A 27,984-nucleotide genomic window follows, 5' to 3' on the forward strand; every position below is an offset into this window, starting at 1 on the left:
TTGTTTCCCCTACAAGCCAAGTTCTGCCACAGCACACATTGCAATATCACGATTTAGGAGGGAGGCAAGTATAAAGTGTAGAAATCTGAATTATGGAAGAGATTTCCTTTTTTCATAAAGAAATGCAACTTTATTATTTTCAAGTACATAGGTAGTACCTCAAACTAATGTCTTACAAAAGGTCACCAATAAAGATCCTGTAGATGTTTCTTTAACAAATACATAAAGATTGATGATAATTAGCCCATGCACTTGCTGCTTCTAAAAGGATATTTCTAAAGTGCCTGAAAAGTATTGTTTTCGGTAGACTAAACATGCCACCTCTAGCAATATTGTTTATACTCTTAATTTACTAAACAAATGCCATTTTTGATTGTGCAAAGATAAACTTTTGTCCACAGTTAGTAATCTCCAATTAATCGGACCCAAATTAATATGGTCTCCCACTTAGATTCCCAGGCCCAAGGCAATGACTCCCTTACTTCCAGGTGCTTCTGATAAAGCTAAATTCCAGTGCAATGAAATGACAGCATTTGGGAGGTGGTTTATGGGTCTGACCCAATGCTTGTTTTTTGTGCTTCCTTCCTGTCTGCCTTAGGTCTCCCATTTTCCTCAGATGTCTCTCTCACTTGCATGACTTATCTAGGTCTCTCTCTACAGGACATTCCCAGTGCCTTCTAAGCCAGGCTTAGAGAATGGGCAAAGCTGCCTGTAGAGCAAAAATGTTAGATAGGGAGTAAGGGAAAGAAAGGTATCTCCTGTGGGAACCTGAAACCAACTCTCCAGCCCAGGGAAAGTGGGCACAATGATCGTCGGTGTGAAGGGCATTTGCCTGGAGGGAATAGCCCTGCCACCTAAGACGTCAAAAGCAAATTTTTTTTTTTTTTTTGAGATGGAGTCTTGCCCTTTCACCCAGGCTGGAGTGCAAAGGCATGATCTCAGCTCACTACAACCTCCGCCTCCCAGGTTCAAGCAATTCTACCTCAGCCTCCTGAGTAGCTGGGATTACAGGCGTGCACCACCATGCCTGGCTAATTTTTTTGTATTTTTAGTAGAGACAGGGTTTCATCATGTTGGCCAGGCTGGCCTCGAACTCCTGACTTCATGATCCACCTGCCTCAGCCTCCCAAAGTGCTGGGATTACAGGCGTGAGCCACCGCGCCTGGCAAAAGCAAATCTCGTAATATTTTTCCTCTTGTCCAAAGGTTTTGATCATGTTCATGACCTAAGCTTGTCCCTGGAAGCATACATGTCCCTGCCCTGGGAGACAGGAAGGTTCTGGGAATTTCTCCACCCTGATTCTAGCCAATGGCCAGGGAACTCCTTTTCTAGGGTTGCCTTGGCAGTGCCAGGGAATGATGCAGGTTCATCGGGATGGGCATGAAGAGAAAGGGAATGGAAGGGGTTGGGAAAAAACTTGTGGCCATCCCTCTCAGAACAGCATGGAGCTCTGAGGACTTAGTATTACAGAAGGTGAGGTGTTATTAATTACATGAGTGACATCTGGGCCTTGTGGACCAAGAGGACCCCTAACCAAGGGTCAGCGGGGAATTCTGTGGCACACAGGTGTGGCGTTTCTGGAAGCTCTTGATTGTCTTCTGGTCCTGCCTTTGCTGCTACCCTGATGAGATCTGAGTTTGTTCTGCCGGTGGGGTATTCTAAAAGGCAGGACATAGAGCTGGAGTCCATGACATCTATCTGGAGACTCAAGACACGTCAAATGTCTTGTCATTGGCACTACCTCGCTTCCTTTGTTGTTTCCTTCCTCCAGCCAGCACTACCCCCGCCTCCCACCTGTCTGCCCAGCTCTCCCTGCAGGTCCCTTACCAGCCTTGACTGGGAGACAAGTCAGCCTTTTCCAGCCTCAGGCTCTTGCACTCACCCGAAGAACCTTTTGTGATTGCAAGGTCTGAAGAGGAAGCCAGGGATAGAGTCCTGCAGGAAGCCAACGGGGGTGGAAGTGGGAAGTGGAGTGAAGCTGGGGTGATCTGAGAGGGCTTCCTTCTGGTTTAGACAGGTTCCTGCCTTTGGATGCTGATCTATTACAGTAGGAGGTGGGATTGAAGGGATGGGAGTGGGGAGGGTGGGGTAACCCTTAATTCTTCAGAAAAAATAGACAACATAGTGGAGTGGGATAGAAAAGGATCTGGTGGGGGGACTCTAACGTAGTGTCTAATCTGATTGTTCACAGTTAGGTCTATGGGGTCATCACCCCAATTTATTTACCCCGCAACTTAGCCTGCTGAGTTGCCTCATTATCTCTCCCCAAATCTTGCCACCCAATGCCACCCGTCATTTCCATCCCTCTCCATCACCCCAACACCTCCAGAGCTCCCCATCTTTCTGTGCCTGGTTCTTCTTCCAATGGGGTCAGTAGTATGTCTCCTTCTCCACCCAGCCTGTTAGAGAGATTGGGAGTGGAGATTGCAGTGTGAACTTAAAAGAAGGCAAGATGTCAATATCCTAGGGGCTTGGGTCGCTGAGACCAGGTAGAAGGAGAAGCCTGGTGAAGGGCACTGAGGAAAGTGGCTTAGGAAGGTGAAAGGAGGCCAGGAGCAGTGGCTCACGCCTATAATCCCAGCACATTGGGAGGTCGAGGCAGGTGGAGATCGAGACTCCTGGCTAACACAGTGAAACCCTGTCTCTACTAAAAATACAAAAAATTAGTTGGGCGTGGAGGCATGTGCCTGCAATCCCAGCTACTCTGGAGGCTGAGGCAAGATAATTGCTTGAACCCAGGAGGCGGAGGTTGCAGTGAGCCAAGATCGCGCCACTGCTCTACACTCCTGGCTAGGGGACAGAGCGACACTCTGTCTCAAAAAAAAAAAAAAAAAAAAAAAAAGGAAGGTGCAAGGGGGGGGGGGCAGGTCCAGTACGCTGAGGCCATAGTTCAAAGGAAGGGAGGGTGAGCCTGCCTTTAGGGGAGACTTGTATTTAGCACAGTGGAGGCTGGGGCAGAGTAGGTCGGGGGTGAAAATGCAAATGCCACAGGGCCTCTTCAGGTAACGAATGAGAGTCTAAGGGAGCAGCTGTCCATTATTGCTGTGCAGAGATGTGGACATGGGGTTAACAGCTCTTCTGATTCTTCAGGAGAAGTTGAATTCAGATTTTATGTGAAAGACCCCAAATTTTCTATACTGGACCAATTAATCCCCCCTCCTCCCCACACACAAAAAATATGGGAGAGGTCAAACCAAACAGTATTCCTGGACAGTATTTGGTTTGTAAGCCACCATATTTTAACCTCTACTAAGTGATAAAAAAACGCTTATAGGAAAACCAATAACTTGTCAGTTGATGCATGGGGATCAGGAGGCCTGGGTTCTAGTACCAGTCCTGCTATTCTTTGCTTTGCGATCCTGAACAGATTCACCTCTGAGCCTCCTCTATCTGTAAAATACGGAGGTGGGACTAGGTGACCTGGAAAGGCCCTTCTAATTCTGATGTTCTGTAGTTTCAGGTGGAAAGTGGAGGGCCTTGGAGACCAACTGTGAGTTAGGCGGGACTTAGAATCTGACAGGAAGAGGGCAGAGACAACACCTTCGAAAGAGTCAGGGCTCCTGGGACCTGGGACCCCAGGATCTGAGGGTGTTGAGGAACAGGAGCAGGAACCAGCAGTGGGAGTGGAGTCTGTGTATGGTCCTGGAGGGAGGAGCTGTTGGAGGGGCTTGCACTTTGCTGGGGGGGATGTGGAGGGGCTTACCACCAGGATACCGCCGCAGGATAAGCTTTCGGACCTCGTCATAGATGAAGATGAGGAGGCTATAGGGGAAGGCGCAGAACCACCAGGTGACTCTGAAAGCAATGGAGGAGAGTGTCAGGAGCATCAGAGGTCAGCTTGGCGGCTATCACATAAAGGAGCATTCAAACCGATCAGAACCTGGATCCTGGAGGAGGCTGAAGGCCACCTATATGACTACTCAGGCTGCCCAAAAGAGACACTCACTTGAGCGGGTACATGCGGAGGGCTACACCCATGCCTGGGCAGTAAGAGAGAAAGGCAGCCAACGCCGTCTCCTCCAGGAGCCCAAAAATCAGGATCTTGTTCCTGAAAGGCAAAGAAAGGAGGGTGGTAGGTGAAGGGGGATCAAGGAGGCAGAGATCCTGGGATACCCCTGGGGTGCAAGGGAAAGATGAGAGAGAATTCTAAATGACATAGTCCCATGTCTTCTTCCAACATCCTCTTCTCATGCTTTATGTAACCAAAGGAAGATGTTATTTGTTTTTCTGCTTACTGAGTTTACCTCCGAATGTTGTCTATTGCACGTATATTCATTCATTAAATAATTGTTTCTAGGTGTTGGGTGACGTGTTCTGTACTGGAGACACGGTGGTCAACATAGGGCCTGTCTCATGATCTTGTTATTGCTCCAGGCATAGGGCCCGTGAAAGTGTCGTCTCCCGAGCAAGATGCTTGAAAGCTCCTTCAGTGCAGGGCCCATGTGTGTCTTCTACCGTCTCAGCATCTCCCACAGTTCCTGGTGGTGGTTTCATCATAGATATTGAATTCAGATAATGTAAAGGGGATGCCCACTGCATAATAAGTGGTTAATATATGTTCACTGTATCAGAATTGAAAAGCAGGATAGAATAAGGAGGTTCTGAGGTCAGTTTCTGCAGTCAGACAGGTGGTATCTATTCCCAATTCTGCCATTGACTAGTTTTGGGTTGCAGGCAATGTTGAATTTCTCTGAGCCTCATGTTCCTTCTCTATAAAATGGAGATTTTACATTTTTATCATAGGGTTGCTGGGAAAATTAAGGGAGATAACACATGAAAAGCTCTGAAACATGGAAAATGTTAGTCATATTGTTATTCCACTTTTTTTTTTCTTTTTTTCTTTTGAGACAGAGTCTTACTCTGTTGCCCAGGCCGCACAATCACAGCTCACTGTAATCCCCACCTCCCGGGCTCAAGTGATCCTCTTGCCTCAGCCTCTCCAGTAGCTGGAATTACAGGTGTGCGCCACCATGCCCTGCTAATTTTTGTATTTTTTGTAGAGATAGAGTTTCACCATGCGCCCAGGCTAGTACCAAACTCTTGGGCTCAAGTGATTCTCCTGTCTCGGCCTCCCAAAGTGCTGGGATTACAGGTGTGAACCACTGTGCTCTGCTACTTCATCTTTTGTATTCTTACACAGGGCACCTCTTTTTGGTTCAGGCCAGTGATTTCCAAATTTTCACTCACTAAAGACCTCCTTATTTTCTTCTGTAAAGGCCACATTTAATTGTTTGTCTCTCAAGCTACATTTGTGAATAAGTATTGAATACATTTTCCCATTTAAAATTAATTAGAACTATCCATGGCTTCCAAACAGAACTGTGGATCAGCATTCGATCACTACTTCATGATATGTGCTCTTGGCTTTTGCCTAAGAATGACACATTAGTAAGCCTGGTTGCCTTCTCATAGGTGGGTGCTTTATTTTCATAAAGCTTTTCAAAATAAGACAAATAGCATCTCTGAGGATCCCCAGTGGCCCAGGGACCTAAGGTGAGGCCTGCGGTGGTATTAATACTCTTCCTCTGTACCCAGCCCGACTTTCATTGGCTATTTTTCCCATCTGCCTCTAAGATGGGCTGGATGTAGCCAGTGTGGCCATGTTCCCATCTTCCTGTGTCATCCACGCAGTGCATAGCAAGTCCCAGGTTCCAGAACTATACCCAATTTCTTAAGACTCTCTGCTCCTTGTTCTCTTCAAACTGCATTTTTTCCCATTAGTATTTTTAGCTTACGGGAATCTCCTTCCTTCATATTACCTTTATTTATCTAACAGGCTTTTCACTTTGTTCTCCCTTGGACCTTAAGTGTCATTAACTTCACTTTGGCATCTTCTCCCCACCCTCCCCAGCCCCAAACTAAGAAACTGTAACAAGCTCATGTGAAGAATTGTGGCCATTGTTTATGGTAGGAGAAAATAAAAGAAACCAGCATGAAACCCTCAGTGCTCAACCACCACCCATACTAGAATCACAGTCATTATTGAGTTCCAAACAGTGCCAGACGGTGTGAGCACAGAAATGTTGGGTAATAACCAGGGCTGGGCTTTAGAGACAGGTCTGGTGAACCCTTACCATCTTGGTGACCTTGGGCACATCATTTAACCTGTCTGGGGCCTCTTATCCATGAAATGTAAACAGTAATACCCACCTCATAGAGCTATCATGAGGCTAAACAATGTGTTAGGCACTTAGCACAGTGCCTGGCACGTTGTAACTCACACTGCAAGAAGGCACTGAACTGGATCCTTGGCAGCATGTGGCCTCCAGAACTACAGTGCAAGGGCTGTAAACTAGGTTGCCTGCGGAAAGCCAGTGGTGGGCAAAAAAGACACTGAATTTGGGGATGGGCAAAGGATAGGAGCAGGTGGCACTCAAGTAGGAGATGGGGGAAAGGAGGGAGGGAGGGAGGGAGAGAAGGAAGGTGGAGAGAGACGATAACAAAATGCAAAATTAGGAGCTTGAAGCATGGCTTCCCTCTTCTATATGAAACCTATCTATGGATATACAGATGGAAGATTAAAATCTGATGCCCTCCTTACAACTCTGGGCCAGGGCTGAGTGGGAAGCCTGGCCTGTGTGGGTTGGTGAGTGTGCCCAGAGCTGGGGTGGGCAGGTGCTGTGTGGTGGGCACTCACTTCATGCCCTGCTGGAAGACTGAGTTGCGGCGGGTCTTGCAGATGATGAGGTCAGCCCACTGCACCACCACGATGCTGGCAAAGAATGCCGTGTGGCACGTGAACTCCACCACCTTCCGCTGCTCATAGGTCTGGAGGGAGGGTGGGCAGAGAGAGATGAAAGTGTCGGAGGAAAGGGTAAGACCAGAAGGTAGCAAGGTTTCTCCTGATCCACCCCTAGCCCCAATCCCTATTGGCCACTACTGGCCACTCCTGCCAGGCATTCAGCTCCCCACACCTTCACACATGCGCACTGCACTTACACAGTGCCACTCACCCACTCCTGTCCATAGCTGTCCTCCAGATCGTTCATGGTCCGGTCATCCCAGTCAAGGCGGATTCCCAGTAGCCGTGATGGCAGGAAACCGTTCTCTGCCAGGATCACAAAGTAGGTGAAGAAGCCACCCAGTGCCTGGATCATCCCTGTGGGTAGAGGGGCAAAGGCAGGGGTAGGGTCAGAGCAGGAAACAGAAGGGGCACAGCCCCTCAGGGCCAGAGATGGAGGTCCCTGACCCTTGGGTAGCTGGCCCCTGTCCTGGAATTTTGCTTGGGGCTCATTCCTCTGAAAGCTGGGAAAAGAATCCTCTTGGGTTCCCTCCCGAGCCCCAGGGCTTGGCGCACCGATCTGTCCATAGGCCATGCTGATGAGCCTCTCATTCACCAGCTTGTCTGTCTGGGAGTTTCGCGGCTGCCGCTTCATGATGTCACTCTCAGCTGCCTCATAGGCCAAGGAGATGGCAGGAACCTGTGTGGGGTAGGAAGCGGGGCAGGGAAGGCATTTGAAGGGGTGTAGGAGATGACAGGAGCAATTGATCTCTGACAGTGAAGATCTTTGACACAGTTTAAAAAGCATGTATTCAGACCCCATTGTCTTCCAGGCCTGTGCTTGTCTCCTGTAACTCCCACAGCTGGGACCGCTGCCCCAGTGCACCCCTTCCCCCTGCCACTGTGCCATCATGATTGCCTTGCTTGTCCCCTCCTCCACCACCTGTGCTCACCATATCCGTGCCCAGGTCAATGCAGAGGATGGTCACAGTGCCCAGAGGCAGGGGGATGTTGGCAATGATGAACAGCAGGAAGGGGGTGATCTCCGGGATGTTGCTGGTCAGGGTGTAGGCAATGGATTTCTTCAAGTTGTCAAAGATCAGGCGGCCTGTGGGGAGATTCTGAGGGCATCAGGGAGGTCAGAGGGACTCTTCCCCACCCCCAGCCCCTGAAGCATGGCTGCCGGTCTTCCCAAGAGAGGAAGATTTTGTGTTCGAGGGAAGCTAAAGAAGGCTGGGCTGCCTAGAGTCATGGAATGATTCTTCAACTGGAGTAAAGGGACGGGGAACAGAGGTGCTGGCTTCAGTATCCTGCGAACCATCCCAGCCTATGCAGCCTCCTCACCCTCCTCCACCCCCGTAACGATGGAGGCAAAGTTGTCGTCCAGCAGGATCATGTCGGCTGCCTGCTTAGAGACGTCAGAGCCAGAGATGCCCATGGCAATGCCAATGTCAGCCTTCTTCAGCGCAGGGGAGTCGTTTACCCCGTCACCCGTCACGGCCACAATGGCTCCCTGGAGGGAAGACAGCCAGCACTTGAGGACGAAACTCCTGCCCAAGCCTGGCCCCTCACCCTTCACTACCTGTTTATCTTGGCCTTGTCCCTGCCTCCCCGATTCCTGCCTGTCATCTGCCTCCCATGGCTGTGCTCACCTGCCTCTGACATCCCTCCACAATGATGAGCTTCTGCTGGGGAGACGTCCGAGCAAAGACAATCTCCGTGTGGTTCTTGAGGATCTCATCGAGCTGCTCCGATGTCATGTCCTTCAGGTCAGAGCCGTGCACCACACACGCCTTGGCTTCTCTGGAGGGTGGGTGGGGGCAGAGACAGCTGACCCCTGGCACCTGTACCAGCCCCTCCTGCCCCCTGCCTCTCCTCACCACCACGGCCTGCAAGCTCCCTGCTGAGCCTGCTTCCCCTGTTGCTTCAGTTCTCCTCTCCTCAGTACTCACTTCCCCCATTTCTCTTTGAGGATGGGACTCTAAATCCTCACCACGGAATCATCGCAGTCGTAAGTGCAGTTTGCTAGGCCCTGGGCTAGTTTCTTTACTCACATCCCACTCCTACAGCAGTGGAGATGGCATCCTAATTTTGTGGTGAGAAAATGGAGGCTCAGGATGGGAATGTGACATCTCCAAGGTTACAAGGGAATTCAGTGGCACAGCCTGGACACAAGCTCAGGGCTGAGGAACCAGTCACAGTAGTGTCAGAGGTAAGACCTATAAAGGTCCCAGAAATGCTGTCTAAATACCCCCAGGGGACACCCAAGCCTTCTGTGCAAGAGGACGTGTTGATAGGGGGAACAGGGGCTTCCTGCAGAGGCCTCACCTGGGATTGACTTGACTCACGGGAATGTTGAGCCGGGCTGCAATGTCCTCCACAGTCTCGTTACCCTCTGATATGATGCCCACACCTTTGGCAATGGCCTTAGCTGTGATAGGGTGATCCCCGGTTACCATGATCACCTAGTGGGAAGGAGAGGAGACAAAAGGAAAGCAGTATTAAGGGTTTATCCCCCTCCTATTCCTCTCCCAAAGTAGGAGAAAGCTAGATAGTGAGATGTCTGGGGCTGGCAGATCCCAGCCCCGAAATAATGGCATGTGTGTGTGTTGGGGGGGGCGGGGCTGTGTGTGTGTGTGTATGTGTGTGTGGGGTGTGTGTGTGGGGGACATGTGTTTGTGGGTGGGGGGTGGGGATTGTTTGTGTGTGTGTGGGGAAGGGTGTGTGTGTGTGTATATAGCGTGGGGATTTGTGTGTGTGTGTCTGTGCAAATTTGGGTGGGTGGGTGAGGAGGAAAGATAATGGCAAGTTGTGTTATGTTCAGAGGGTTAGAGAGAGATAGTTTACTTAAGTGCAGGAAAGTATCCATAACAGAGTAACAAGTTCATGAGGATCCCCTGGAAGAGAAGCCTCAAATCTTTAGGATTATTTAGGAGATTATTTTAGATTTTGGATTTCATGGGATTCAAGGCAATCGGAGCCAGAAGGACCCTTTAACAACTTGTTTGTTTTACAGATGAGGAAACCAAGACTTAGAGAGGGCCTACAATTTGCTCAAATGCACAGGGGCTTGGAAATAGGACATGAGGTTCTTAGTGTGAAATACTGATCACTGCAGCAACGTAATGTACAGAACAGGAATAAGATGGAGACAACACCCCTGCCTCCACCTCCTCTGACATCTTCCCTGGTGTAAGGAACAATGGTCCCTGCCTTCACCATAATGTTCATTGCTATTGTTGCAGAGTGAATGGAGTTGGGACGGGGAGGGTGGCTGGCATCTGATGGGTTAAGCGGCTATTCTAAACATGAGGTGAGCAGAGTTGGGTTAGGATAGCATTTGCATGTGTGGGCTTGTGGGGCAAGTCCCATGAATACTGAAAAGGAAGCCTCTATAGTTCCCACTGCCTTCTCTTCCGCTCCCACCACTTCACTGAAACTGCCACCCAAAGGCCAAATGGGCCTCTCAATTGAAAAATGAAAGTGTCTTTGCTGTCCTCATCCTACTTGACCCCTCTGAGGCATTTGGCACCGTTGACCTCCTCTCCTTGAAACTCTGCCCTCCCCGGCTTCCACACACTCCTCCATTTCTGGTTTCCCTCCACTCCTCTGCATGCTCTTTCCCAGCTTCTCAGGGCAGCCGCCTAGTAGGATGGAAGAAGCAGTTGCTTTGGAGTTGAATGAGGGGCTCAAGTTTAAACACTGACCTTCTCCAGCTACAGTACCTCAGGCAAGTCAAGCACTGAGGTCTCAGCACAATACAGAGATGATTCCTGCCTTTCCAGGTGGTCATGAAGATTAAATGGCATTGGGTCCTACCGCCCTCTCCCCTCCTCACTGGTTCCTCTTGCCCCTAAATATTGGTTTGGCACAGGATTTCATTCTCCTCCCTTCACTTGACCTGTCTGCTCTTCCTGGGCAATATAATAAAATATACTATAAGCCTTTAGTTTGCACCCTTGTGCTAATGAGATTCAAATCTCCAGTCCTGACCATCTTTCATGAGCTCTAAACCATACTCCAATGTTCACTGGAACATCTGTCTCTCCTGGGCTATCTTATAGACTCTTCAAGCTTAAAGTCAACATTGAACTCCTTTTCTCTACTCCCACCACCCCACCAAGCCTGCAACTGCTCCCTACCTTAGATGTTGCCCTCTCTAATCATCCTGTCCCCTTCTCTCCTGTATCTTCCTCACCTTCCATATCCAGTTTGGTCACCAAGTTCTTAAAACATTTCTCAAACATGGTTATTCCTCTCCACTCCCTTTGTTGCTGCCCTAGTTCAGGTCATCATTCCTTGCCTGAACTACGGCAATGGCCTGTTAACCTGTCTCTCCCTGACTCCAGTTCTTCCCCAAATTCAGTCCCTCCTCAACCCAGGTAGTTTCCTAAAAGCTCAGCCTCCCCCATGACACTGGTGGCTCTCTGTGGCCTGCAGGATAAAGCCCAATTCTGGCATTTAAGCCAAGTCCTTCCAACTGGCTCTGACCCAACGTTCCAGTCTCAACCCCCAGTGCTCCTTGCCACCTCTCCCCTGCCAAGCCCTACACACGCCCCATACAGTCTAGTCATGCCAGGGTACGCACTGTTCTCTGATCTTGACATGCCTTCCTCTCCCTCGCTGCCTTGCAGAATACTCTGACCTCCAAAGCCCAGCTCAAATATCATTCCCTTTGTCAAACATCATCCAGTTCTCTGAGGCAGAATTAATACCTCCCTGAGCTGATTTCCCATAGAGGTCCTCTGCCCGGGCCTCCGTGATGGTTTTGATCACAGAAAGACGCACTGGCCAAGCAGCAGGAGCTTAGGCTTTCCGGTCAAGTCCCAGTCCATCGCTTACTGGTAGTTTTATTTTGGGAAAACAACTTACCCACTTGCAGTTTCCATTTGTTTTATTTTTTTTTTTTTTTTTTTTTTTTTTTGAGATGGAGTCTTGCTCTTGTCCCCTAGGCTGGAGTGCAGTGGCCTAATCTCGGCTCATTGTAACCTCTGCCTCCCGAGTTCAAGTGATTCTCCTGCCTCAGCCTCCCAAGTAGCTGGGATTACAGGCGCCTGCCACCACACATGGCTAATTTTCGTATTTTTTTTTTTTTTAGTAGAGATGGGGTTTTACCATGTTGGCCAGGCTGGTCTCAGGCTCCTTACCTCAGGTGATCCACCTGCTTTGGCCCCGCAAAGTGCTGGGATTACAAGCATGAACCAGTGTACCCAGCCTTGTTTTACTCTTTTATTTTTTTGAGACGGAGTCTCGCTCTGTCCTCCAGGCTGGAGTGCAGTGGCCGGATCTCAGCTCACTGCAAGCTCTGCCTGCCAGGTTTACGCCATTATCCTGCCTCAGCCTCCCGAGTAGCTGGGACTACAGGCGCCCACCACCTCACCTGGCTAGTTTTTTTTGTGTTTTTAGTAGAGATGGGGTTTCACCGGGTTAGCCAGGATGGTCTCGATATCCTGACCTCGTGATCCGCCCGTCTCGGCCTCCCAAAGTGCTGGGATTACAGGCTTGAGCCACTGCGCCCGGCCTGCCTTGTTTTACTCTTAACAGGGATAATGATGCCTGCCTTGGAGACAGAGTGGTTATGGGATTCAGAAACCACATATACACACAGCACCAAGTCTCCTCGTGTAATAGTTAAGAAATAGCAGATTGCCTTGGTTCAGGTACTGGCTCTATGACTTACACCAGCTGTGTGGCCTTGGCATTTTACTTTGTGCCCAGTTTCCTTCTCTGTAAAAAAGGAAAAATACTAGTGCTTATTCCCAGGGTTGTTGTATAGATTAAATGAAATCATACAGGTTTAGTGCTTAGAATAGTGCATGATTTATATGCACCCTCCCTGGCACAGTACCCACAGAACCTGGACCCATCTGGATGTGTCATGTGACACAAATTGTTTACTGTGTATCAGACACTGTGCAAGGTGCTAGAGTTTGCACCTTGCACAGTGTCTGATACACAGTAAACAATAAATATTTGTTGAACGAACAACAAACATAGCACAGGGGAGGGAGTTGTCAATGAGAAGCAATTGCAGTTGAACAAGAGAACCTTGAGTTGGAGGCATTCTGTGGGGTTATAGGCTGAGCCACTGGGAGCATACAAGAGCCTGCTAATCCCATCCTAAGTTGATAGAGAGGGTGGGCAGTAGTTGGGAAGAGTAGGACAACTAGGTCTCCAAAATAGGAGTGACAGATTGTGCTTCAAATCAGAATGGAAGAATGCACATGCAGATGGGACAATGAGCTGTTCCAGGGAGGGAGAGGAGGGGCATGGGACAATGGCCTCTCTGAGTGGCCTCTATGAGCAAAAGGGATGAGGGTGAGTTCTCCAAGGCAGGGGTGGGACTTTCCTTGCAGATGGACAGCTTCTTCTGTGAGTCAGTGGAAAGGAGGTCACTGTGGCCTGGGCCTCCCCAGGGCAGCAGCCACTGCAGCTCCTTGACCTCTGGCGTGAGGGAGGCTAGGATGGAGGGGAGGAAGGGAGGCCAGTACCTTGATGCCTGCACTTCGGCACTTGCCCACAGCATCTGGCACAGCAGCCCGGGGAGGGTCAATCATAGACATGAGCCCCACAAAGCAAAGCTTCTCCGTGGGAAAGTTCAGCTCATCTGTGTCGAATTTGAAACCCCGAGGAAACTTTCCAGATGGCAGATTCAGTTGACAGAACCCTGAAAGGGGGCAGAAGGGAGCAGTGAGAGCCGCAGGATGGCTTCCTGGACACCCCCACAGTCCCTCATCCCAGGGATGCTGCAGAGGCTTGGGAATCCCCTTCTGGGCCTCCTGTTTCTGGCCTCTCACCCAGCACACGCTCCCCCAGTCCCCCCAGCTCCATGTAGGCATTTTGAAAGGCGTCTTGCATCTCCTTGTCGAGTGGGATCTCCTTGCCCTGCACCAGGATGGTGGAGCACCGGTCCAGGATGCGCTCTGGGGCCCCCTTCATCACTAACACGTGGCTCTGGGGGCTGTCCTCTCGCTCGTGGATGGACAGCTGGAGAGACGACAGGCAGTTACAGAGATGGCCATGCTTGTCTTGGTAGCGCGGCATAAAGCAGCAGCTGGTAAGGAAACCACCTTAGTAAAGTAACCCGGATCCATCCAGGATTGTCAACAAAAAGAATCTCCTTGTGCAGGGAGGTGTTTTGACCTCTTAGTTCCAACACTTGTAACCTGAGAGCCACTTCCGTAAGACAGTCATTCATTCAACAAATATTTATTGAGGTCAGTTTAAGACAGGCACTGTGGTAGGGGCTGGACGGCTCCCTCCTCAGCATCCCCAACACCACCTGGCCTCAGGGAGCTTTACCTCTACTGATCATGTGGAATGCTGAGATTACATTCTTGGCCTAAAGGCTAAGGGGCACCATAAAGGAATTACAGAATTATGGTTTCACTGACTGGGGTAGAAGAGTTGGAAGGCTAGGCCAGAGGATGTGGAGCTATGGGAAGAAGAGTTGAGAGAGTGACAGATTGTAGTAAGGGATGGAGTAAAGTTTGGGAGCTGGGTCTACTTGCAACCAGACAAGCAGTCATATGAGCTGTCCTGGGGAGATTGGCAGGGGGAGGGAATGTGACCTTCAGACACCCCCACTCCTCCTAGTGATGATTCCCCTTGGCTTTGTCTACCCTCACCTATTTCTATCCCTCTCTCTTCCTCTGTCCTGGCAACCCAAGCAGACCTGGTACTTGTTGGTCGAGTTGAAAGGAATCTCTGCCACCTTGGGGTTTCTGTCTCTCATCTTCCTCACTGAGCCACAGGACAGCTCGATGCACTTGAGCAGAGCTGACTCGGAGGCGTCACCAGCTGTATCCCGCTGCCAGAAGAGACCGGAATTCAGTGTCAGCGTGGGAGGGAAGGGAGTGGAGGATCAGGTGAAGGGGGCACTGAAACCCCTAACGCAGTCACAGCGTGTGAGAAGGAAAGCTGGGGCCAGCAAGAGGTCTTTGGAGACATCCCCAAACACACCTATTGTGTGTCCCGATCTCCTACCTTAGACACAGAGATGTTCTCCTGTCCTGCCTTGAAGACAGCACGGTTGCAGAGACCAGCAATTCGAGACAGGGCTGTCCAAGTTGGGGATCGTTTGTCAAAAGTGGCCCCTGGGAGAAAATGAGGGAGAACCAGGAGCATGGCTCCCTTTAGAGCCTTTATCTCACCCACCCACCCCGCCACGCCACTGCTCTCAGCGTCCTCTAATCCTCTCCACTCCCTCTGGAGCACCCAATCACCAGACTGATCTTCGGTGGTGTCGGCCTCATGGATTTGGTTGTCGAACCACATGTGGGCGACGGTCATGCGGTTCTGGGTGAGGGTGCCCGTCTTGTCCGAGCAGATGGTGGACGTGGAGCCCAGTGTCTCCACTGCCTCCAGGTTCTTCACCAGGCAGTTCTTCCGCGCCATACGCTTGGCTGTCAGGGTGAGGCACACCTGGTAGAGAAAGAGGGGAATAAAAAAGGTTAAGGTTGGAGCCAGAGATGGCCATAACCTTACCCTAGACTGTGGCTCCATTCCTCCTCCCTTGATTCTACTCCACTAACTTGAATGGGTGGGACTTAGCTATAAATAATGAATGTTCAATTTTAGATGTGTTGAGATCATGAGTATCTATTAAGATGAAATGCCCATTAGGGGGTTTGAGACATTTGGCTAGAGCTCCAGAGAGGGCCAGAGCAGAGCTGGGCATAGGGATGTCCGAGTCATCCACACAGAAGGGACACTGGAAACTGGGAGGAGATTGGCTCTCGCTCAGGATGTAGGAAGAACAGAGAGCTGAGGCCTGAGAATCACTATAAGGGGAGCAGGAAGGGATAGAGGAGAAGCAAACCAGGATAGTGACACATCACAGCAATCGACAAAAGAGAGAATGCTAGGAGGGTGGACAGCAGTATCTGTGTTCAGCAGCAGAGTTAGGGAGGAGAGCTGAGAAAAAGTCGCTGGATTTGCTGGTTAGTGACCAGTGACCTTTGAGACAGCATCTACAGGAGACTTGGCCGGAATGAGACCCATACTGCTGGCAGATTGTGAGAAAAGGTAACCGTGACAAGCTCCAAAACAGAAATTGAGTGTCCAAGTATAGCCCCACCTGAGATTTCTCAACTCAAACTCTGAGCCATGTATTAAGTGATCTCTGAGTATTGCATCCAATATGTGACTCTAGGGGAAAAAAAGTACTGAGAAGCTACAAGCAACTGTGCCTCTATCACTTTGAGGAAAGAGTAGTGGGACCCTCCCCTGATGGCACCTCAGCCTGACCCACTCACAGTGACAGTGGCCAGAAGCCCCTCGGGCACATTGGCCACGATGATGCCGATGAGGAAGATGACTGCCTCCAGCCAGCTGTAGCCCAGGATGAGGGAGAGCACGAAGAAGGAGACCCCCAGGAATACAGCGACCCCTGTGATCAGCTGGATGAAGTGTTCAATCTCCATGGCTATGGGCGTCCGCCCAACCTCCAGGCCTGAGGCAAGAGTGGCTATGCGGCCCATCACGGTCCGGTCGCCTGTGGCAATCACAATGCCCCTGGCAGTGCCTGCAACATGGTAGGACATCAGGTTGGGTGCCTTGTGGCTCCCAGGGACTGCAGTCCCATCCTATTTCCTGAGCAAGGAAAACCATCACAGGGTAGATGAGCCCAAGCCGCAGATCTGGAGGCTACATTCAGTAGATTGTCCCCACTTGACCTTCCTTTCCCTGGATAGATCGCCAATCCCAGAATCAATACAATAGCAAATTATTTTCTCTTGTACTTGAGCCTGGGGAGAAGCTTGCAAATAATCTCAAAGGTCAAATAGAGGAAATTCAATAAATAAAAATTGCCTGTTGCATTTTGGTAAAATCAATCCCATACTTGATACCGTCCAAAAGTATATTATGAACACAAAGTAAAGGACTCATTATGGATTTTCCAATCAGTCTTAATATTTTTCTTTCTCAACATTAGGCATGAATCTCTATAGAAGAAGTCAGGCAATTGCTAACCCTTGTGTGACGTTACAGGGGTCTTCTAGGAAGAAAGGGTGGTGTATTGAAAAAAGCAGGCACATTGGAGCCAGCCAAATTTGGGTTTGAATCCTTGCTTGAATTCCCATCTTGGTGTTGTTTTAATATTTAGATGAGATCATGCTCTAATGTACTTAGACCAGTGCCTGGAACATAGTGGGTGCCCAACAAATATCTCATTTATTTCCTTTCCGCTTTTCAAAGCCAATTGCAGAGTAAGCAATAGGAATATATTACTAGGCATTTCTGAATAAATCAATTATGGGAAATGTAAATTTCAAAATCTCAGTACATTAAAAATTTAGGAAATTTGGCCAGGCTCAGTGGCTCATGCCTGTAATCCCAGCACTTTGGGAGACTGAGGTAGGAGGACCACTTGAGCCCAGGAGTTTGAGGCCAGCCTGGGTAACATAGTGAGACCCCATATCTAACATACATATATGTATGTATATATATATAAGCTGGGTGTGGTATCACACGCCTGTAGTCCCAACTACTCTGGAGGCTGAGGTGGGAGATCGCTTGAGCCTGGGAGGTCAAGGCTGTAGTGAGCTGCGATCGCACCACTGCACTCCAGTCTGGGTGACAAAGCAAGATCCTGTCTCAAAAGCAAAACAAAAAACAAACTTAGGAAATGTAATGTGTGGTGATTTTGATTTGTACAGTTGGCTCTCCGTATTCACAGATTCCACGTTCACAGATTCAACCAACCTCAGATGGAAAATATTTGGAGCTAAATAAAAATAACAATGCAACAATAAATAATACAAATTTAAAATGAAAACAGTATAAAAATTTCATTGCACTCAGTATTATAAGTAATCTAGAGGTGATTTAAAGTATATGCGAGGATGTGCGCAGGTCATATGCAAATATTATGCCATTTCATATCGGGGCTTGAGCATCCTTGGATTTTGGTAACCAAGGGGGTCCTGGAACCAATCCCTCGTGGATTCCAGGAAGTGACTGTAGTTCCAACTTGTGGAAGGAGGGAAAAAAAATCCAGACAAACATAATACACTGAGGAGAAATGAGTAATGGATGGGGGAAGTGTGGATTGGGATATGAGGCCTCCTTTGCCCTATTTTCAGAGGCCATTGGTCTACTGAGGCCTCTTTCTGTCTTTTTCCTCCTACTCCTTCTCTGAGTCAGCCCTGACTCTGCTCACTGGCTTGACCACAGAGGACACAGGTTTCAGTTGTGCTTGGACCCCTGCTGTTAAGTGATGGCAGCTCTGGGAGTTCTTATTGACCTTTGTTTATCTCTAGAACCCAGAACAGGAATGGGGCAAACTGGATAGTCTGTGCATGGTAAAACATGTCTTTTGGTGTAACAAAGGTTTAGAAGCAGCCTGAAGTAGGGCCCAAGTGGTCACCAGGCCGGAATGCTTTCCTGGCCCTCCCACACCCTGGGGCCCTAGTCAAAGCAAAGGTTAGAGAAGGAGGAAGCTAGGCCCAGAACCACAAGGAATCGAAGCATCAATCAAATCCAAAGACTCCTAAGAATCCAGGTTGGTTCTGAGCATATGTGCATCTGTGTGTGCCCATGTGTAAAGGGTTCTTAACCTGATACCTGAAAGCTTTGGAATCCACTCAGTCCTTGGGGTGGACAGAACAGAGATCTCCCTGGGGAAGGGAGACATATTTCCCATGGAGTCAGGCTGCCCCCAGCCAATATCCTGCTTTCTGGAGGGTGTTTCCATAAGATTCAGGGCCCCCTGACTCCTCAATTGCGCCACCAACGGCAGAGCTTTGACCAGATAAGGACTACCAGAGCCCTTCCTCCTGACCGTGGATTTAGGATTCAGACTCTTTCCTACAGGGAGCAGGCTGGCTTCTCACCTTCAACACAGTTGGTGGAGAAGAAACAGATATTCCGGGTTTCCAGGGGGTTCTCATGGGTGAACTCAGGGGAGCGGGTCTGGGGCTCCGACTCTCCTGTTAGGGATGAGTTATCCACCTGAGGAGGAAGGGTTGCATAGTCATCAGACTGGCAGAGCTACTTGTATGCACACAGCTGTCTCCTGAACCACCTCCAACCACATTCAATCTTCATGACACGAGGAACAAAGTTACACTTGCCCTCATCACATATTTATGGCATTACTCATCTATTGCCCCTGCTCTGGTTTGGAATTCTGACTCCTCCTGACTTCTTATGTGACCTTAGGTTACTTGCTTAACCAACAGAACCTCCACGTACTCAATTGTAAAATGGGGAATGTAAACAGAATTGCTGCCTTGCACAACCACAGAGGGAGCCACTAACTGAAGTTTATGAAAATGCACCTCCTGGGGTCATTCAGGATGCAACGTGTATGGCCACATGCAGCAGCCCTGCATGATTACAACACTCTTTCAGAATTACATCAGATAGCACATGTGAACATATATAAAGCAGCTGACACATAATTGGTACTCATTACATGATTGCTAAAAAGTAGACAACAAAGAAATACCTGGGGCATAAAGCATTTGTAACACACAGATGCAAGGAAGCACTGCAAATGCCCCCCACACTGAGAGAAGGTTTAACAGGGGCATAGGCAAGGTGTTGACATTTGGACCTGGGTCTCTCCACCTTTAAACCTCACTGGACCCCTCTCAGCTGTGCACACAGCCTGCTCCTTAGACTCAAGTGCTTGCTCCGGTATGACCTCCTCACCTTACAGCCATGAGAAGAGATGATCCGGAGGTCAGCAGGGACGCGGTCTCCGCCCTTCACCTCTACCAGGTCTCCCACCACCACTTCCTCTGCATTGATCTGCATCTTTTCTCCCTCCCGGATCACAAGGGCTTGCTGTGGGGAGCCACAGGCAGCGCATGAAATGCTTGAATCTGCCCCTGCCTTACTTTCCTCCTGGCCTCCCACCCAGCCAAGCAGAAGGAGAAGCCCCATGAAAAATTAGGGGCTGGCATGGAAAGTTGGAGGATCTTTTCTGCCCATCTCCATCTTAGAGCACAGGAGTTGACAGAAGATGAGCTGGACTCTTGCCAAAACTCTACACCCTAGCCCAGAGCCCAGCCCTGCCATCTTACCTGAGGTACCATGTTCTTGAAGGAATCCATGATCTTGGAGCTTTTGGCCTCCTGGTAGTAGGAGAAGCAGCCAGTGACAATGACCACAGCTGCCAGCACCACACCCAGATATAGCTGGTAAGGAGAAAGAGTTTCAGGGACCTGACCTTCCCCCCAACCCTAAAGGGGCAGCTGCCACTTGGGATGAGCAGGCAGTGCCATCCAAGATGAGAGCCCATACCTTTGTCTGTGACTGAGAGTGATGATGGGAGAGGAAAGCCCTTCTCACTAACCTCCCCCTTGATCTGCCAACCTCAAGCCTGCTAAGACTAGAAACAGGAGGGAAAGTCTTAGGATGTTCCCAGGGTTGGGATTTTGCTAGCGGGTGAAGACCCAGGCATACAGACAGGCTCACTTAAGTGAGGGGCAACAGGGAGAGATTGTTTCATTAATTCATGAGTATGTGAATGTGCGTGTGCTGTGTGGGGGGAGTGCTTTACAAATACTTTTCCAGCCTAAGGTGCAGGGGCATCTGTAGGACTGTGATGTGAGGGCCTAGTTCCCTGCCCACCCCCCAACTGTGTTGGGGATTCAGGATTAGAGGACAATCATGGGCTGTTCCAGGGCTCAGGCGTGTGGGCTCACATTGTCGTTGGATGGTTCATCTTCCATGGCAGCCTGGATGCCGTAGGCCAGGAAGCAGAGGATGGCCCCAATCCACAGCAGGATGGAGAACCCTCCGAAAAGCTGACGACAGAACTTGACCCACTCAGGGGTTGTGGGAGGTGGCGTTAGGGCATTGGGCCCATCTCGAGCCAGAATGTCCTGAGCCCGCTGGTTGGTGAGGCCCTGAGGGAGCAAGGAGAGGCATAGGGGCACGTATCTGGAGCAATCCAGCCCCTCACCATGCCCATCCCTTCAGCTCCCGGGCATGGGAAGAATGCCCAGGTGGAAAGTCCCACCTGGTTGGAAGGGGTGGGGGACCACCAGGAGAGACCACATGGAGGAGGTGGCATTTGTGATGCAACTTGGAGGGCTTGAGGGCTGAGAAGGGTTTGACTGGGCTCCACCCGTAATTTTATTGGATTGAGACAACACCTATGGTTAGGACCATAACATCTCCCCTGGAGGCAGTCTGGATAAGCTCCCCGGAAAGACACGTCAATTGTTTTTTCCCCCATCTCTCTTCCTTCAGATTTTTTTTATCAAGGATTCTAGGAGAGTCCTAGATTGTTTTCAAGAGATGGGTTCTTGCTGTGTTGCCCAGGCTGGAGTGCAGTGGTGCAATTATAGCTCACTGTAGCCTCAAACCCTGGGTTCAAGCAATCCTTCCACCTCAGCCTCTCAAGTAGCTGGGACTACAGGTGGGCACTTCCACACTCTGCTCAAGTCCTACATTATTGACCATCAGTGTCACACAACTTTGGCAATCACCTGTCACTTTCCACAGAAAGCCTCGCCTGGCCCTATTCCCTCAGCCCCAGGCTGGTTCAGATGCTTCTTTCTGGTTCCCCATGGTGTTCTATACTTGATTCTAGAGCTGCACTCACCATATTGCGTTGGAATCCTATGACTGCATTTTTTCTGCTACTAGACTTTGAGCTCCTTTAAAGCAGGGACCATTTCTTTTTTTTTTTTCCATTCATTCATTCATTCATTTAATAAATGTGTATCCACTGCCGGGCACAATTGTCACCCTGGGGATGCAGAGATGGACAAGACCAACAAAGTCCCTGCCCTTGAGGAGCTATGATCTGGAGAGGTGACACACAATAAACAAATATATTAGTGCCAGATAGTGAAAAGTGTTACTAAGGAAAATAAAGTAAGGTAAAGGAATAGGGGCATAGAATTTTAGAGCAGTCAAGGAAGGCCCATAAAGGAGATATACATCCACTAAATTTTTGTTTGTTTGTTTGTTTGTTTGTTTTGAGATGGAGTCTTACTCTGTCGCCCAGTCTGGAGTACGATCTCGGCTCACTGAAACCTCCGCCTCCTGGGTTCAAGCGATTCTCCTGCTTCAGCCTCCCGAGTAGCTGGGATTACAGGTGCCCATCACTGTGCCCAGCTAATTTTTGTATTTTTAGTGGAGATGGGGTTTCGCCATGTTGCCCTGACTGGTCTCAAACTGCTAACCTCTAGTGATCTGCCTGCCTTGGCCCCTCAAAGTGCTAGAATTATAGGCATGAGCCACCACACCCAGCATTTTTTGATTAATGATTTTTAAACAAATTTTTAATTGAAGGGCTTGGCAGTTGACTGTACCAGTTACTGTTCATGTGACCTTGGGAAGTTACTCTCCCTCTCTGCATCTCCTTTGTTTAATAAACAGGTCTGCAATATCTATCTCAAAGGGTTGTTGTAAAGATTAGAGAAATGTATGTAACGCATCTATCACAATGTCACACATGTAGCAGGGGACCAGCAAATCACTGTAACCACAGGAATGGGCTGTCAGCCCATGTGCATCAGCTGTCAGCTCTGTGGAAGGCTGTGTGCAACTGAAGTTGCTTGGGGTATAGGGAAGGGCCCTGCCTGGAGGCCCTCTGGGGCCTCGGTCATAGGGAGTCCTGGCTTCTAGGATATACAGGGAGAGAGCTTTGGGCTAGGATGCAGGGGATCCAGATTCTAGTTCTGGCTGTGCCACCAACTAGCCACATGACCTTGGGCCAGTCCCTTGTTTCTGGGCCTCAGTTTCCTCATCTGTAAAGAAGGCTGGATTACAGTTTTAAGGCTCCTGCCACCTTGATGCTGCATGGTTTCCTTGCCTCTTTTGTTCCTTCCCTAGAAGCCCTTCCACTCACCTTGGACAGGTCCACTTGGTATTTGCGGCCCAGCTCATCCAAGGACAGCTTGTGGTCATCCTGGGGAAGGGAGGGTGAGTTATTTTGAGGAGGAGGTATCTAAGATGCATATGAGGGCACTGCAGGGCACAGGGGTGAAGTGAGCAGCATGGGGGGACATGGAGTTTCTCTGAGCCTCTGAGGGCTGCAGGGACAGCTCTCCCAGCATGGGGCCCCTCCTCCACGGCCCAGCAGTTCCCTCACCATTGCCACCTCCTTCTTCAGCTCATCCAGTTCCTTCTCCTTCTGTTTCTTCTTGCCACCCCCATTCTCTGCGGTGGTGGCGGCAGGTGAGTACTCACGGCCGGCCTGCAGGAGGAAGGGAGAGCCAGAGGGTCAGGGAGGAGAGGGGGTGGAGCCTCCATTCCCACCACTTAGCCAGGGAGCCCAGGCAGTGGGGGTGGTGGGTTCAAAAACAGTGGCTGCCTTTGGGGAGACAGGGGGGATGGAGGGTGAGGGACCCCAGGCCCTCAGTTTGTAGACTATTGGCAGAACCAGGGCTCCCATGTGAGTTTCAGAGAAGGGTGAGGGGCTCAGGACTGAAAAGCACTACTTGACCTGTTTAATGCTTGGGTGTCTGCTAAGATTTTGTTTGTTGAAAGGACCCTGCTGCTAAATACAAAACAAAACAAAAATTTTGAAAACCTGTATCCTACACTATTTGGGAAAATTTTGGAAGGGAGTGGACAGGGTTTTGTGGGGGATTGTTAAGGGAGTAGAATCACTCTGTAGGAATGTCTTAGCCCAACAGCATGGCAATTTTACTTAGAGAGGGCTAGAAATACTCAGGAACTTGGGGGAGCAAGAGTCTTTGGGGAGCCAGGGGGTTAGGCAGGAACGTGTCCAGAAGAGAGCCAGGTCTGGTGGTGGAATGGTAGGGATGGAAAGAGCAGGCCTGATGGACTGAGAGGAGGCAGTAGCTGGAGGGTCAGGTAATGTCCAGGAAGTGGAGACATGGGGTGTGCTGGGAGCCCTCTCCAACGTGCTGGGCAGGCCTGCCCGTTACTAGACAGGAGGCAACTCAAAGGACTGGACCCCCCAAGGCACAATTGGGTAACATGGGAACTGAGCCCCATTTGTCCCAAAACAAAACAAATTGTATCTGAGAATAAATCTAAAACTACAATTTATATAGCTTTTAAGTCTAGAGATTCCTGGGTTATCTGGTGAATCAGAGGAACTTTTTTTTCCTTGAGACAGGGTCTCACTCTGTCACCCAGGGTGGAACACAGTGTGCATTTTCAGCTTACTGCACTCTCCGCGTCTAGGGCTAAAGCAATCCTCCCACCTCAGCCTCTCAAGTAGCTGGGGCCACAAGCACAAGCATATTGCCTAGGCTCAAGTGATCCTCCCACCTCAGCCTCCCAGAATGCTGGGATTATAGGTGTGAGCCACTGCGCCTGACCAGATGGACATTTTAATTGTAGCCTTATGAGGCTCCTGATTTCCCTTCCACTCCAGGGCCTGTGGGCTCATCACCACCAGCCTTCCAGGGTCTCACAGGGAACTTCTGGGGGAGAGGGGGGGAAATCTTTCCTTCTAAGAGGAGGCCCTCTTGGGGTGATAGAATAGGATAGAGGCTGAGGAAGGCCTGGGCAGTCATGAAAAGTTCCCAAAAAGGTACCTTCTTCCTCTTCTGCCCCAGCCTTCTCTCCTCCCACTTCCCTCAGGAACTAGAGTCCTTGTCATAGAGGGGCTTCTCAGTTTCCACCTGGTGCCTGTTTCTCCACTGGATTGTGCAAAGTCTGCACTAGGCTTTCAGGAATTAGCTTTCCCACACTATGATGTAATTTTTGTTTCCCATAAAGAGTGGATACCTGGGTAGGATCCACAGCCAAGGTGTTTGCCCTTTTTTTTCCTTCTTCTTCTTTTTCTTCTTCTTTTTTTTTTTTTTTTTGCAGGATAATGGAGTTTTGGGGTTTTGTTTGCTTTTAAAATTATACTTTTTTGGAGCAAGTTTTGGTTCACAGCAAAATGGAGTGGGAAGTAGAGAAAGTTCTTATATATCTCCTGCCCCCACACATGCACAGCCTCACCCACTATCAACACCCTGCATCAGAGTGGTACATTTGTTGCAATCATGAACCTGCATTGACACATCTTTATGGTCCAAAGCCCATAGTTTAAGTTTGAGTTCACTCTTAGTGTACATTCTATGGGTTTGGACAAATGTATAGTTACATGTATCCACCATTGTGGTATCGTATGGAAGAGCTTCACTGCCCTAAGTCTTTTGTGCTCCAGGGTAATGCATTTTTTACTTATCAGAGTCAGGAGCAATCCCAGAAGTGTGGCAGTTTTCTTGTTCATAAGAGGTCACCAATTCAGCATCTAGAGAGGTAGAAGTCTGACCAGTACAATCAGAAGCAAGGGTAGGGGTGGGGGATGCAGGGAGAAGTCAACACTGTTTGTCCCAAGATACCAGTGATTTAAAAGGATATGAGCTTTCAGAGGCTGTGTTGCTCAGAAGTGCTCTTCTCAGAAAAGGTGACCAGTAAAATTGTGCATTTGTCTCCACCTGAAGCATCTGTGAATCTGGTATAATTTTGACTTCCTAAAGCCTGATCTTCTTGGGGAGACCGAGCAGCCCAATGGAAGGGGTGGGGAAAGGCTTTTGAATGGTTCTACCTCTCCCTTTCCTGGGTGACCTAAGAGGATTCATTTAATTGAGTGGATTGAAGTGCTTTAGATTCACTAACTGTCTGTGGTGGGACAGAGCTGAGAAAAGGATGAAATGCAATCAAAGGACCAGAGGCAAGAGATCAGGCTGGTTTGACCCTCAGGAACTTCAGGGACAGAAGAGGGCCTGGGCATACACAGAGGAGCAGTGCTGGGTCTGTGGGTAGAGGAGCAGGGTACAGAGGAATTTCTGTATATTCAGATGTAAAATAAATTTCATAAAATTGGAATCAAATGCATGCTTTTTAAAAACTTGCTGGTCCATGCACTTTGGCATGCTGGATTGTGGCTGAGCTAAGCAGCTCCATGCAGTGCCTGCTTTCCCCAAGCTCCCACCCGGTTTTCCGGCAGGCTGAAAACTTGGGACACACTGCCCCTTCCCCCTCCTTCTGTCCTGGCAAGGATCTCAGGTTCTGCAGCCAGGAGCCTGCAGAGATTTGGGGCCAGCGGCTGCCCAGGCAAGAAAGAAAGAGAGGAAGCAAGGACCCCCCCAACCTCCCTCTGCTCCTCCCTCCCCCAACCACAAGTCCTCCTCTCTGGGTCTTGAATGCTGAAGGAGAACAGAGAGTCCTTTTTGAGAAAGCCAGAGGCTGGGACAGAGTGGGGGCAGCTGGGAATCTGCCAACGCTCCCCCCATCTCAGCCTCTCTGTGGCAGCTGGAGCAGGCTGCGCTCCCTCCCACCAGTGTCGTCCCTTCCCCCAGCTCCCACGCTGCCCTTCACAGCCACTGGGTAATGGGGGGACAGTTAAGCCTGCCTCTGCAGTGGAGATGCAGGGGAGAAGGGATTAGAGGCAAAATCATCCCTAGAACAGGTTGTGGGTAGCAGATGCTTTCCCTCTTCAGGGGTCTCTGGTAGGTTGAACTCTAAGCTCCAGGTCCTAAGTACCCCCACCTCACCCAGACTGTTAGTTTAAACAGCCTAGATCTGCTCCTCATCTTGTTATTGCATCACCCACAGCAACTGAGGATGGTGATTAAGGAGAGTTGGGGGGTTCTAGAGGAAAAAGATAGACTGGAAAAGTTGAGGTCTCATCACCTCCTAAGCAGGACCTCCTGAGCTGGGTCTACCTTGCTCTAAGATGGAGCAGGGTAGGGGGCTACCTTCCCTCCTTCTCTCTTCACGTGGATGGGGGAAGTGAAGGGCTTATCTGATCCTTTAACCCCTGCCTCTTCTCAGAGGTCCTGCATCTCAGCTGGGGATGCCCTTTCCATGGGGAGCCAGAGATGTCAAAGTGCAGCTGAAGGTCCCAAGACAGTGTATCTTCCTGCAGCTATGACCTCTTCCTCCATGAAACCCATACCTCACAACTCCTAAGGGCAGGCTCACAGACTCTCAAGCACCCCACACAGTGACATTTATGCTTGTGCAGGCTTGAAGGCTTGGACATTTACAAATTTGCCTGCTGAGACACAAACACAGGTACTCATCCATGAGTAACTGCAGGACTCCCCGCCTATGGAGAACACGTGGTCAGGACACACGCACTCACACACACACAGACACAGACATGCAGATACATGCATGCACTCTGATTCTATTTATGGCTCCCACTCTAGCTCAGGAACCCTGGTGTCCAGGCTCAGGATTTCCCAGCTGTTCAACTCGGTGCAATAACATGTCCTTGCCTGACTCCTCCTGGGGCCAGAAACACCCATGGCTCCCCCTAGGCACAGTCTTCCTAACACCCTCCCGTTCCTCAGCATGCCCTTTCCCTCTGTGTCCTCTTTTGCCAGTATTCCACAAAAGGAAAGCAGCCAGGCACAGCATGTAAAGGGACTGGGCCACTCTTCTCCATATGGGAATTTCATTTCCAAGAATTCAAAGCCCTCTCCCTGCCCGCCCCATTGTGGTTGTTAATCTTCCCTTTGGTGTAGCCATTGCTGCAGAATGCCATGGACGGGTGGACTGGGGGGGGGGTCACTGTCATCAGCCTTTGGGAAAGTCCTCAAAGCCCGTGGCTTGGAGCCCACGGACAATGCTGCTCAGGACATCCGGAGGGGTGCTGGGGTAGGGGCTGGGGCGCATCGCTCTTCCTCCCCACACCCCGCCCAGTTGTCCTTGGCACTCAGGGCCCTTGGAACTGGTGTCCGGAACTGCTTGGTGACTCTGGGAGCCAGATGCTCCACTGCCCCTCTCTAACCTCAAAATGGACCCCCAGCCTCTCAGGCTATGACTCCCAGAGGAATGGGTATTTTCAGGGGGTGGCAAAGACAGGAGGACTCACGGTACCAAATATCCTTTCAGCTGGGAGGCTGGGAGATGCAGTGAAAGGAGGGACTGCCACAGGGAAGGGCTAGAGATGTGGGAGTGGGGTGGAGGGAGAGATGGAGGGGGTGTGTGTGGTGGGCTGTGGGTCTAACTGTGGGCAGGGGGCCAGGGGCGGGCAGAGGAGAGGAGAGCACTAGGGTATGTGACCGCCGTGGGATCTGTACACGCATTGGTAGTTTGGAGACTGTTAGTTTCAAGTTCCAAGTATCCCACTCAGCTTCTCTCTCCCTCTGCTTCCACATCCCATTCTCACTTCATCCTTCCTCGGCAGCCTCCCTCACCCTCCAGAGTGCGACCCCTGCTCTTTAGGGATACTCACCCCACGGCCCATCTTGGGGCAGAGTGGCTGAGGGACTTTAGCGGGACAGGTCACCAGGAGGATCCCAAGCCCACACCAGACCGTCTGGGACAGCCGGAGACCCTGGCAGACAGAGACAGCCAAAGCAACAGGGTAGCTT

General features: G+C 50.0%; 1 protein-coding gene across 1 annotated transcript; it reads right to left on the reverse strand.

Moving 5' to 3' along the window:
* Window positions 1-107: 107 nt before the first annotated feature.
* On the reverse strand, window positions 108-27,984 carry ATP1A2 (ATPase Na+/K+ transporting subunit alpha 2). Its single transcript, XM_017864858.1, has 23 exons — window positions 27,846-27,984; window positions 22,782-22,886; window positions 22,539-22,598; window positions 20,380-20,583; window positions 19,756-19,869; window positions 19,382-19,516; window positions 18,559-18,676; window positions 15,979-16,247; window positions 14,947-15,145; window positions 14,708-14,817; window positions 14,397-14,531; window positions 13,519-13,708; window positions 13,213-13,388; window positions 9,050-9,186; window positions 8,374-8,524; window positions 8,066-8,234; window positions 7,675-7,829; window positions 7,298-7,421; window positions 6,954-7,099; window positions 6,638-6,768; window positions 3,947-4,048; window positions 3,704-3,795; window positions 108-2,399 (listed from the first exon to the last, which is right to left on the reverse strand). Exons 1-23 carry the CDS (start codon window positions 27,855-27,857, stop codon window positions 2,371-2,373), a joined length of 3,063 nt encoding a protein of 1,020 aa, XP_017720347.1. The 5' UTR covers window positions 27,858-27,984; the 3' UTR covers window positions 108-2,370.

Source organism: Rhinopithecus bieti, unplaced genomic scaffold (assembly GCF_001698545.2).
Source record: "Rhinopithecus bieti isolate Rb0 unplaced genomic scaffold, ASM169854v2 scaffold_77291, whole genome shotgun sequence".
In the NCBI taxonomy this organism is placed as follows: domain Eukaryota; kingdom Metazoa; phylum Chordata; class Mammalia; order Primates; family Cercopithecidae; genus Rhinopithecus; species Rhinopithecus bieti.